The 12,367-nt window shown below is 37.5% G+C and overlaps 1 protein-coding gene across 1 annotated transcript; it reads right to left on the reverse strand.

Moving 5' to 3' along the window:
- Positions 1–404: 404 nt before the first annotated feature.
- LOC145776173 (uncharacterized) lies at positions 405–4,787 on the reverse strand. The gene has a single exon (XM_082587574.1). It carries the CDS (start codon positions 4,785–4,787, stop codon positions 405–407), a length of 4,383 nt encoding a protein of 1,460 aa, XP_082443700.1.
- Positions 4,788–12,367: the final 7,580 nt, after the last annotated feature.

Here is a 12,367-nt window from a genome sequence, read left to right on the forward strand (position 1 = left end):
GTAGAATGAAACAAATCGATTTACAGTACAATTTACGAATTCCCTTTCTCAAGGATTGACAATTATTGAAAAACGAATAGGTCATAATGGTTGTATAATTCAATGAAAACTGACGTTGTATCGTCGACTAATAAGTTACTGATTTAACGAAAACAGACCACAGGTGCCAAAACGCAGATGCGAAAGAGGCCAAACAATATAAAAGAGAAACAAAAACAGGTGGCTTTTTTAGTACAGTGGTCGGCAAAAGAGAAAAAATCCAAATATTAACAAACGAGTCACAAATGAACGCAGAGGGCTTAACTTAAGAAAATTGGCAGTAACATTCCCTCCCCTTTAAGGCCTCGTACATTTGTTCAAATACACAGGTATAAACAACATGAGAAAACAAAATCAGCACAAATTTACATTGGTTTTGCAGGAACGATCAAGCATAACTTTTGAATTGGTCTGACAATCAAGGACTGTTTAGTTTGAACGCTAACGCTACGGACAATGCCATTTTTGTCGGGAAACGTTTGAATTACGCGACCCATGAGCCAATTGTTTCGGGGTGTGTTATCTGCGATTAAAACTATGTCCCCCACAGTCAGATTAGGAGATTTTTTGGTCCACCTTTGTTTTTGCTGGAGCAAAGGTAAGTACTCTTTTACCCACCGTGTCCAAAAGACGTCGGCCATGTATTGAACTTGTCTCCAGCGTTTTCGAGAGTAAAGCTCTTTTTTGTTTGTGAATGAGCCTGGAGGAAGGTTTATTTGCTGTTTTAGAAGAAGCAAATGGTTCGGTGTGAGAGCCTCCATGTCATTAGGATCGTCTGACGATTTTGTAAGTGGACGACTGTTAATAATGTTTTCTACTTCACACATGAAGGTAGTCAGCGTTTCATCTGTTAAAGTTTGGCCTTTACAGATAGCTGATAAGATTTTCCTAATGGATCTGATTTGTCTTTCCCACACACCTCCATGATGGGATGCACTTGGAGAGTTAAAGATCCACTTGATGCTTTTCTGTGTTAAAGCATCTTCGATTTGACTGTTGTTCCATGATTTGATGGCTTCTCTCATTTCTCGTTCACCACCAACAAAGTTTGAACCATTGTCAGATCTAATTTCTTCTACTTGCCCTCTTCTTGCGATGAATCGTCGTAGAGCGAGTATAAAAGATGAAGTGTCAAGAGAGTTTGCGATTTCAATGTGTACGGCTCTTATTACAAGGCAAGTAAAAATGACACCGTATCTTTTATGTTCTGTTCTACCCTTTTTAATAATAAATGGGCCAAAATAGTCTACACCAACATAGGTGAATGGAGGTTTGTCTGGTGTCAATCTGTTTTTAGGAAGATCAGCCATTTTTTGTGTGCTGAGTTTTCCGCTTCTTTTGCGGCAATCAACACATTTGGATAAAACCTTGCGGACTGCTGAATTGGCTTTTATAATCCATAGATTTTCGCGCAGGGCAGACAGGACGTGTTCCCTGCCACTGTGACCAAATGTGTCGTGCATTTCTTGAATGATGAGAGGAACTATTTGGGAGCGATTTGGAAGGATAATTTGATGTTTTGCATCGTGTTTGAGAGGTGCAGCTTTGATGCGGCCACCAATTCTTAGTAAATTGTTTTCTAAGAAAGGGTCGAATTTTATTAAGCTACTGCAGTTGTTTAATGGCTTTTGTGCTTTCAGTTGGCTGATTTCGTTGGCAAAGTGTTTTGACTGAACAAAGGTAAAAATAAAGTCTTGTGCCTTTGTGAGCTCATCTGGAGACAAGCAAAGATTGTGTGCTGGGGCATTTTGTTTATTTGCAAGGTTAGTGAGTCTTAAAGTCAGAAATTTATGCTTACAACGGAAAAGCCAAGCAACGATTCTTTTCAGCTTGTACCAAGAAGAATACTTACCCAAAAGATCTTCCAGAAAGTGGGATTCGCTTTGGGTTGCAAAACACGTTTGCTTTGGTTGTTTAATTTCTGGGTCATTGTCCACGACTTCGAGAAATTTTGGTTGCTTAGGCCATTGAGATTGTGGTTTCCATAGAAATTCAGGGCCGTTTTTCCATTGATTGCATTGAAGAAAGTTTGGAATTGAGAGACCCCTTGAAGCATGATCAGCAGGATTACATTTAGTGGGAACGTATCTCCATTGGGAAATTGTTAAAGCATCTTTAATCTGTTGAACTCGATTTGAGACGAAGGTATGAAACGCTTTGTTTGAGTTGTTGAGATAGCGCAAGACAGTTGTGCTGTCGGTCCAAAAAATTGACTCTTTATTGAGATAAGGTACCTTTAACTCTCTTTGTAGTATTTTTTCAGAGCTAATTGAGATTGTAGCAGCTGATAACTCCAATCGAGGAATCGTCATTGCCTTCATTGGTGCAAGTCGAGTTTGGTAGTGCGAGTCTTCCAAAAGTTTGATACTAGAGTTAACAGATTTCATGAATTGAGCTTGTTGAACAGATAATTCGGGTTTACAGTTAACAATTGAGTCAACAGCGTCAAAACACATGTCGCACATTGGATGGGTAGAAGTTTTGGTAAAGAAATTTTTAGTTTTACTTTGATCCTGTTTGCTGTTAGGACAATTCACTAGCCAGCCAACGGCCGTTTTGATGGCATAATAGCCACCCTTTGCTTGGATTACTTCTTGTGGTTGGAGAACGTACGGATTGTCATTGCCGATAAGAAGTCCTACCTCTGCGTCAACATCGGGAATCGAGATGTTTGCAAATTCTGGAAAGTGTTTAGTGTCTTCTAGGGTAGGAATATCTGTATTTGAAACAGGAATTTGAAAAGTGGAGTAAAGAGAGCTTAGAGAAATGTATTTGTTTTCGTCAAAATCTGACATTTCGACATTTGTGACCACCTTTACCTTGTTACGTTTGCCAGTGTTGTTTAGCGTGATGGTACAAATATTAGTTTCTTGACAGTCGGCAATTTGCAACTTTTCTATCAAATCATTTGTTATGAAAGATGTTGTACTTCCACTGTCCAAAAACGCTTGTGTAGTGATAGTTTGATTACTTCCTTGCAGGCGAACCTTTACTGGGATTATGGGAAGCAGACTGCGAGAATTTGTTCGTGTGTTGACAAACCCATTGCGTATTGCTTGTGTAGGTTGATTGATATTAATTTTTTGAGTTGTGTCTTTAGGTGTGATATTTGTGGTGATTTGTGTTGCATCTGGGGGATGCAAGAGAGTAGTGTGGCGTTCAGTGCATCCTAGTTTTATGCAAGGGTCCTTCCTTTTACATTGATATGCCCAGTGACCAGCATTTAAACAGCACTTGCAAAGTTTGTTGTCCATTACAAATTTAAGCCTTTGGTCAATATTCATCATTCGAAATTGTTTGCATTGATTGAGAAAATGTTTATCTCTGCACAGATGGCATGTCCTTTCATGGTTCGACGATTTTATTTGCGTTGCAAAGGTTACGCTGCTCCTACGTTTGGAGTTGGAATCATCGAATTGTTTTTTAGTAGATTTTAGAATATCGCATGCCAAATTGGTCGTTTCTCTCGTTTTGCGCGAGACGTACCGTGAGAGATCTGAAAGGCTTATTTCTTGATTTCTTTCATGCAAAATTACGTCAACTTCGCGTAACCAGCCAGAATACCAGCCACTTGGCAAGCGTCTTATTATTTTTGTTATGGTATCCATGTTGTCCATTTTCTGTAAGTAATTCATGCCAGACAAAGTACATATGCAGGAAGTTAGTTCTGAAGAGAACTTGATTAGAGAATCCTTGTTAGAATTTTGAAGAGATGGGCCGTTTATGACGGAATCAACACATGCGCGAGCTATTTGAAATTTTTGACCGAAGGTTTGTTGTAGCAAAGCTCTTGCTTTTGTGTAACCTTCGTGGGGAAGCATGTATTGACACCCTTTTACCAAAGTGTGCGCAGAGCCTTTGGTGTATTGCAACAGATAAAAAAGTTTACGTTTAGGCTCTGTGAAATTACAATCAATTAACGTATCAAATGCGTCTATAAAACCACAGTATTCAGCAGAATTTCCATCAAAGATTGGGGGTTCTACAGACAACAGTGGGGACGGGTTGATAGTAATATTTGGAATTTGTTTCGAGTTTACTGATTGATTATTGTTTATTTGATTTAGTACAGGGGTCTGGGCATACGACGTACTCGGCTCATGTCTCACAAACGATTTATTTGTTACTGTTTGTGAAGGATTAATTTTGTTTGAAACGACAATAGATTCGTGAATGTTAGACCTGGCTTCTACGCCACTCAACGTTAATTGGGATAACATAGGATACACAGAATTATTGTTTACATTAGTTGCTAAATTCGATTGAAATTGTCCGTTTATATCAACATTGTCTTTAGACATTTTATAGCGCTCACCAGCATCTTCTTCCGATTCTTCCGAAAGTTGGGCAATTGTCTCTTGGAGCTCTGCCTTTAGTTTAGCTTCCTGGACTTGTTGCAGGAATTTTCTTTCTTGTTCTTCACGTAGCTGACTTTGTTTTAGGACCATTGTTTCAAATTCTGCCCTTGCTTTCGCTTGCTCTTGTTCCAACTCGCAGATCCTTTTTTGTGATTCCAATCGAGCTAATATTACCGCCTTCTTAATTTTAGCGCTCATTGTAGAGGAGCGGCTTTTGCTGGAAACTTTGCTGGTGCTGTCGCTTGGGTGCAGACTGCCATTTTCTGCTTGGTAGAGCATTTTTGATTGTGATCTTGTTGTCACCTTTGATGTTTGGGGTTCTGGATTTGTTGATTCTTCGGCATTTGATTTATCTGCCACGTCTGTCTCCTTTACAGAATTTGTTGCCATTTTCTTGACATTCAACTTCGCTCACTGTCAACAACGACGACTTTCTTGATTGAAATGTCTAAAAACTGAAATGTAACTTCCGCTTTGTCTATTTGATTGCTACGTTACAGTGACGTATTTTGTTTGTCGTTGACCTTTGCTCTATTGAACTGCCTGGTCAGTTTCTTCTGTCTAGATTGCTTCCAACAACACGACACATGAATTTGAATTGGTTTTCACGTGTTCTTTTAATGTGCGTTTTTAGACAATCTTTTAAACACAGGTAACTTTGAGATTTCTTAATTTGCGACCGTCCAGAGAAAAGCAATTTTGTAGAATGAAACAAATCGATTTACAGTACAATTTACGAATTCCCTTTCTCAAGGATTGACAATTATTGAAAAACGAATAGGTCATAATGGTTGTATAATTCAATGAAAACTGACGTTGTATCGTCGACTAATAAGTTACTGATTTAACGAAAACAGACCACAGGTGCCAAAACGCAGATGCGAAAGAGGCCAAACAATATAAAAGAGAAACAAAAACAGGTGGCTTTTTTAGTACAGTGGTCGGCAAAAGAGAAAAAATCCAAATATTAACAAACGAGTCACAAATGAACGCAGAGGGCTTAACTTAAGAAAATTGGCAGTAACAATTAGATAGGCTACTGACTGAGAATCTAGCAATACAGGTCATCGTTTTAAATGACCTTTTTGATTTGCCCTACATCGTTGGTTCTGGAATGTTCAACGAGAAAAGAAGTAATGGGTGGAAAGAAAAGGAAGTTCATCATAAAAAATGGAAGACACAACCACATTCGTTCTCATTCCTATTTTCTGTAGTTGGATTTTAATTTCCGATTTGAAGATACCTGTGAATTTCTTTTTTAGTCGTAACCAGAATTAGGTACGCCTGGTGGTTGAAAATTTGGATAAAGTAGACGGAAAGGCAAGGAAGCCAGTCATCGTGTCCACCTTCAGGTATGCCTTTGAGTGTCCTGTCAAAGACGCACCCGCATGCACTTGAGCGGTGTCGAACCGGCGCCCTATCGAGTGCCTTACCAAGGCTCTCACCACTCGGCTATGCAACCGACTATAAATTCAATTAGTGTACTGAATGACGTAAAGTCAATTAAGCCGTTGAAATCATTGTTGAGTATCATCATAATAACAATAATAATAATAATAATATATGCTTTTAAATGACCTTGCTTCCAACGCAGGTTGGTTGCTTTCAGCTTTTACCAGACAGTTTCAGGGTAGCTACAATGCGTTGCCAAAAGTAGGCTACTTTGTTAGTCTAATTCATTTTTCCAATGTTTAGTATTATACAGAAACGAGATTGAGTGGGATTTTTATAAGGTTTTGCCAGGGAAAGCATCAAACCCATGTTTACCAAGTTAAAAGCGAGCGCTTTATCCACTCAATCATTTTATACCAACACATCATGAGCTGTGTGTTTTGTTAGCTGCAAATTTGGATCAATTACATAGCTTCAGTTCAATTACATTACAATTACATCGTCAATTTTTTTTAAATAAATTACAATTACACTGTTACATTGTTCTATAATTTTCAAATTACAATGCACGTTTCAATTATAACATTAAATGTTTCAATATATATGTTCATCAATGGTTTTTGACAGTTTGATTTTATCAAAAACAATACAATAGCATTTGATCAGGGATGTCTATAACTACAATAATACTACTACAATACACAGTAGTTATAGATATCCCTGCATTTGATAAAGACACCAGAGTACAAGAAATTACATTTACCTCACGTCATAGCACATTTTTCGCGCTTAAGTTCACACAGGCACATCTATTTTACATCGTATAGCTTATTATGTGTGCGACTTACCAAAAGGGATTGTAATTATGTTTAGAAATGTATGTATGAAATGTTTTTAAGATTACGATTACAATCACAGTACTCAACAACAAAAGTCTCAATTATAATTACCTAAAAACATGTAATTAATTACATTCAATTACTATTGTAATTAATCCAACTCTGGTTTGCTGTAACAAAAATATAGTTCATGCTCAAAAGCATGAAGTCTGTCAGATGAAGAGTTTTAAAAACAAAACGAAACTCGTGCAGCCTACTCTATTCATACGACGGTAATACCTTATACGCTATTGAAAGCTATTAAAACAATTCCAAAAAATTAGATGCCGCGTTCGTTAGCTTGTAACCTACTCAAAATTATTTTTGACTCAAACGAAAAAGAATAGCAATAATTGGTGTGGATGTTTTCTATGATTTCTTCATTATTTATTTGTGAAGGTCAGAACGTTTAAAGGCTCTCTGCCCTGGGTTTAGTTTCTCTATTTAAAATAGTTCGGCGCGATTTATCTTGATAGAAGCTATCAAGTGCCGCCATTAAAAACTTGGACTCTAAAAAATAAAAACAGTACCGACATGTAATTGCTAGGAGCCAAATCTGCCAGAAACAAAATACAACGTAAATTTTTGATGATCTTGAAGATAAAAATAATTGATGGCTAGTTTTTTCTCTTTATCATTATAGGTAGCTAGAATTAGAAATATGGTGGTTGTGTCAACGATACTCCAATATGTGATTGTTACCAATTATATGACAACTAACGAAAACTAAGCCCTTTTATGTTTAGCGGGATAGAGAAGCAAACGACAGGACAACATCTCAAAACCATTCAGATCAAAATATCTCTTTTTTAGAGACTGCTGTTTTCTCCAAGTTGATTAAAATCTATGGCGTCTACGTATTTCGTAGAGGAAATTCTTTTTTCTAACAAGTAAACTGATAAAGTTGTATTGATAAAAATAAGTCATGGTTTCACAAAATTACATTTAGGGGTTAATTAAAAAAGAAAATTACATATGCAACAGCAATTAAATGCATGTACATTAACATATAAACACCCAACGCCTCATCAAATATTTAATTGATTGTTCGCATATTGAGCATTTTATTGAATAGATAAGAGATAATTTGAACTTGTTTTTTTTCCGCATCATATCATGCACGTTACGTCAAATCAAGCAGCCAAGCGTGTCGTGTTTTGATTGATTTGTCTCAAGAAAAAAATTGATTTGTCAACGTATGAGTCTCATTATTGTTTATGTTAAATATTACGAGAAGGTGTTTCATAGCTCGAACTGCTGTTCTTTTTATCCGACTCTCTTCATTAGCTTGTCGTCAGAACAGTAAACTAAAATGTGGTAAAGTGTTTATAAAAGTCCTCATCACATTTAGGCCTATGGAAATTGTAATTTACCGTAGCCTATAGGCGTTACTGTATTGCAGAAGGATAATGGTAGGATTACGGTAAAGTAACAATAAAATATTGATTGCAATATAATACAAGAATAGTATAAGCTACGTCCTACGTTGGTATTTGCTGTGGCGCGTTGGCATTCAACTGGACCCCCATTGATCTCCGCAGCAACAAATGCGGTCCAATACTGCCTCTCGTGGTCAATAAAAACATTCTTTGAAAAATTGCAATGTTCCTCTACAAGAATACCAGTGCTCGACACGATAAAATTAAACAAAAAATGAAGTACCTCAATAAATACTTCAGAAGGAAAAATAGGCTATTAGTAAAATTATAGAAGGAAAGGGGTATTTTCTCTTAAAAAACAAGAGTTGTCTTTAGAATTAAACGGATTTGATAGAAATGACAACAGGAAAAAATATGCCGCATTTTTAAGAAGGTACATTCATCCGAAGAAAGGGTCTTAAACTTAAAGTATCCCATATCAGCGCCACCAGAGCGACGCTTAATAAAGTTAAGAGCAACGTGACTGTGTGTGTACATCATCTCTGGGAGTCATTATCGCAATCCAAATTCTTCCAATTTGTCTCCAAACGTCTGCGGAATGGACGGAGCTTAACAATTTTTGGTGGTAGACCTTTGAACAAAATGAGCTAGTAATTTCATTTGAAATACTTTTGCACCACAGCTGCGTGTACATTACAGTAGCCTATGCCCAGTGTTGTACGTTGACGCCGCCAACTTTTTGTTGACGCTGAGGCTAGGCCGTCAGTTTATTTTTTAATTGACGGAAGTGATAGCGCCGTCAACTATTTTGCCGATTTTAAGCGTCAAGCGATGCGCGTCATTTTTCGTTTTCATGGAAAATTTCGTTTCACTATGAGAGTTAAATTTTGTTTGACGTTTTGACTTTCAAACTGATAGCAATGAACAATCTTTTTTGTGGCAGCTGTTCGTTTATCCAATTAAGCAGTTTCAAGTTTGTTTATCGTATCCTGGGTTAATCTGAGTCGAGAAAAGACGAAATCGTCTTTCACAGCTCGAAACAGTCTTAAAAACCAAACTCGTTAGAAGTCGAATACTTCCGTTTTGTGAGACCCTGAGACCCTGGCTAAAATAGCGCTAGAAATTAGCGCTGACGCCGTCAATTTCTTTAAGAGCTTAGGGGAAGACGGGGCAAAGCGGGACACTTTTCGTAAAAACGTAATTTCAGCAACAGTGATGGTTGGATTTAGTTAATTTCTTTTTCAATCGAAAGCCTTAGTTGGTCAGCATATGTGGTTCGAATATCAAGCGGAATCTTTCTACTGTTATAGTACAAATCAAAAAACAATTTTTTTTTTAAATGTCGCGCTTTGCCCCAGCCGTGGGGCAAAGCGGGACACTTCATTTTTGCATGATTTGGTACTGTTTAGCCGCTTCTCTTAAAGACAACTTCTTGCTTTTCACATCTTCTATTGCATTCTTAATATTGATAGCCTATCTGTCCATTTACCTATTTCAGTTTTTCTCTTATAGCGACGAACTATTGTCAGAATTAAATTGTGTATGCCTACCGATACAATATAAATGAATGCTGATAAATATTTTACAATCTTGAAGGTTAAAAGAGTCATAAAGAAAAATTCAATTAACAGAAGAACCACAGATACAATCTAGACTTCTAGAGTCTCATGTTGTCCTAATGCACTGTCCCACTTTACCCTAATACAGCTGTCCCTCTTTGCCCCAAAGTATAGCCTTTAGAAAACAACATCTCTGCTGAAACCTGTAAAGTTTTAGGTGAAAGTTGCTTTTGTTACCAACAAATACTGTCTCAATGTCTAAGATAAAAACAAAGCTACCAACAAATTCGCTTATGTTAACGAATGTGGTAGCTACTTTTCCATCTCTTTCTTATAACAAACCATGCCAAAACACATTTTACTTCCTCACGACACGCGTTGTGCTCTGCCAGTCGCCATTTTTTCACAGCAAATACAGTTTGTAGTTGCCTAACTAGTGCTTCAGGTTAGAGGGAGCCAAAGAATACAAAACGTGAGAAATCGCGTTGTCCCGCTTTGCCCCGCGTCCCGCTTTGCCCGTCTTCCTACGCAGTAGCCTACTTTACGCCGTAAAGTTTTTAGGCAATTCGCGCTGACGCTGACGCCGTCAATTTATTTCATTGACGCGTACAACACTGCCTATGCCTTTTATTTTCGTATTTTTTGTGTGATTTGAACATGAACATTTTTGTCTGATGCAAATAAAAAAAATATGGCTTGATTGATTGCGAAAAATTAGCTTCGGACTCAGAAAGTCTTTTTGAAAATCTAATCTAGGAAGTTTCGTGTTCCTGTAGGATGTTTGAATCACAAACACAGCAGGGATGGAGGAACCACGTGGGCCTCGTGGGTCTGGGCCCACCTACTTTATTTTCTGGGTGGCAGGGATATCTAGAGAAAGGGATGCGAAGGCTCACAGCGATTGCCTTATTCTTATGACACTACCAGGGCGGTATTTTGTAATGCGTTAAACAAGCGGTTCTTCTCAAAATTATAGAAAGTTTTATAGTATAGCTGGTATAGTCAGCTACAGAAGACAATTAGTAAATGTTACATAGAGCATAATCAAAGAATACTTGTTTGAAAAGACAGTTGAAAAATTACCAGTAAGCTGTTTTTCTTAACAAAGCCTTTGCAGTAGGCTAGATGTAAAGCAACTGTAAGCTACGGGTAGTTGAATTAACAAGTAACCATGAGCATGCAGTGAGCATCCAGGCCTGATGCTAATAGCGCAATGCAGGTAGGCTAACAAGATTTATTAAACTACTATTGGTGTCAATTGTTATTTTACTGTAAACAGAGATTATTTACGATAAACAAAAGCCCTTCTATTGTCAGACGTATTAAAAGCCTTCATATCCCCTTCTTTAGATATCCCTGCTGGGTGGGCCTGGCCCACCCACTTTTGAAAGCCAAATATTTTTGAAAAGATAGGGAAAGATTTCACCAAGATAACCTGCAGTTTTTTGTGATATAGAGAAAGTAATTTTAGGTGGAGCAAGGGTACAGGATGCAGCAACTTTGTCTCTAAAAGAAGGCACTTAAACCAGGCTAGATGGGGATATTGATGTTAATTCTCTCGAAAAAACGAACTCAAGCTGTTAAAATGGATAAAACATTTACATGAATCTATCAAAACTGATACAGTTTTACCTGAAAATCCCTATGTTTAATGCAACTGCAAAAAGGTCTTTTTCGTGGCACAGACTGGTGAAAAATTGCTTAAAAAGCAGATTAACCCAAGCGCACCTGAACCATAGGATGAACAGTTGAACACATTCAGAAAAACTTGATCGATCAGGTTGATCTCACCTCAATTTGCCAAGAATTTATTGCTTTCAATGATCGTATTATTAACTTTTTTAGGAAAAAATTTCAAGTGTAATACAGTAGCAATCACCTATATAGTGACAGTTGAAGGAACCTTGTTGTTGTTTGATACCAGTAGGCCTATTATATTTGTATATTGGTGGTGCAGCTGTTGTGTATGCACATAATACTGCAGGCTGTTACTCCCGGATAACTGTGCTAACTGTTAAATAAGTGTATATACCAGTACCGGTAGGGGAGATGCAGGAGAGTTGAGGCACAGGGAGAGTTGAGCTACCGCCTCTAGCAGAATTTCTGTTTAACATAATTGCACTCTAAGTTGATCACCACAAACATTTTGAAGCATAAAAAGGTTGGTAATTACTCACAATTGGCGTCCAAACTTGTTTAAGTAAGTTACATTGGCCTCAATATACGCACAGGTGCAATAGGCTACTTCAGTTAAAGACACATTTTTTGATTCAGATCTCGATTTTGTTACCAAACTGTGGAACAGTTAGCGATCACAATGGCAAGGGATTTCACCAATGCATAAACTATCCAGAATGGAAAAGAGATAGATAAGTCTTCTGGTGAAACTAAACCAACCAAAACTTTCTGACTTCCGCTGGATGACTATTAGGAATGCTCCATTACCAACACACAAGCGATAGGCTTAAACGAGAGTAGCCGGACACATCATATGGACTAAAAATGAAATTTGTTTATAAAAACAACTGCATTCATAGCCTACATAGCATCGCCTATTGAAGTCTAAAATCATTTCACGGATTGTTGCAAATTGTTCATGTGGGGGGTAAGTTAAAATTGCAACAAAAATAGGCCTACCTTAAAATCGACTAGCAATCAACTTTTGAAAATTCGTTGCCCAGTTTAATTTTTCTAAGCTTGTGCAAACTCCTTCTTTAGCAACATTCAACAAAACCGTGACATTCAAATATTACATAGGCTAA

This window comes from Aplidium turbinatum, chromosome 8 (assembly GCF_918807975.1).
Source record: "Aplidium turbinatum chromosome 8, kaAplTurb1.1, whole genome shotgun sequence".
Classification (NCBI taxonomy): Eukaryota; Metazoa; Chordata; class Ascidiacea; order Aplousobranchia; family Polyclinidae; genus Aplidium; species Aplidium turbinatum.

Bases quoted from the DNA above. Each gene is read 5' to 3' on its own strand.
- LOC145776173 (XM_082587574.1), bottom strand. From the start codon at position 4,787: ATGGCAACAAATTCTGTAAAGGAGACAGACGTGGCAGATAAATCAAAT.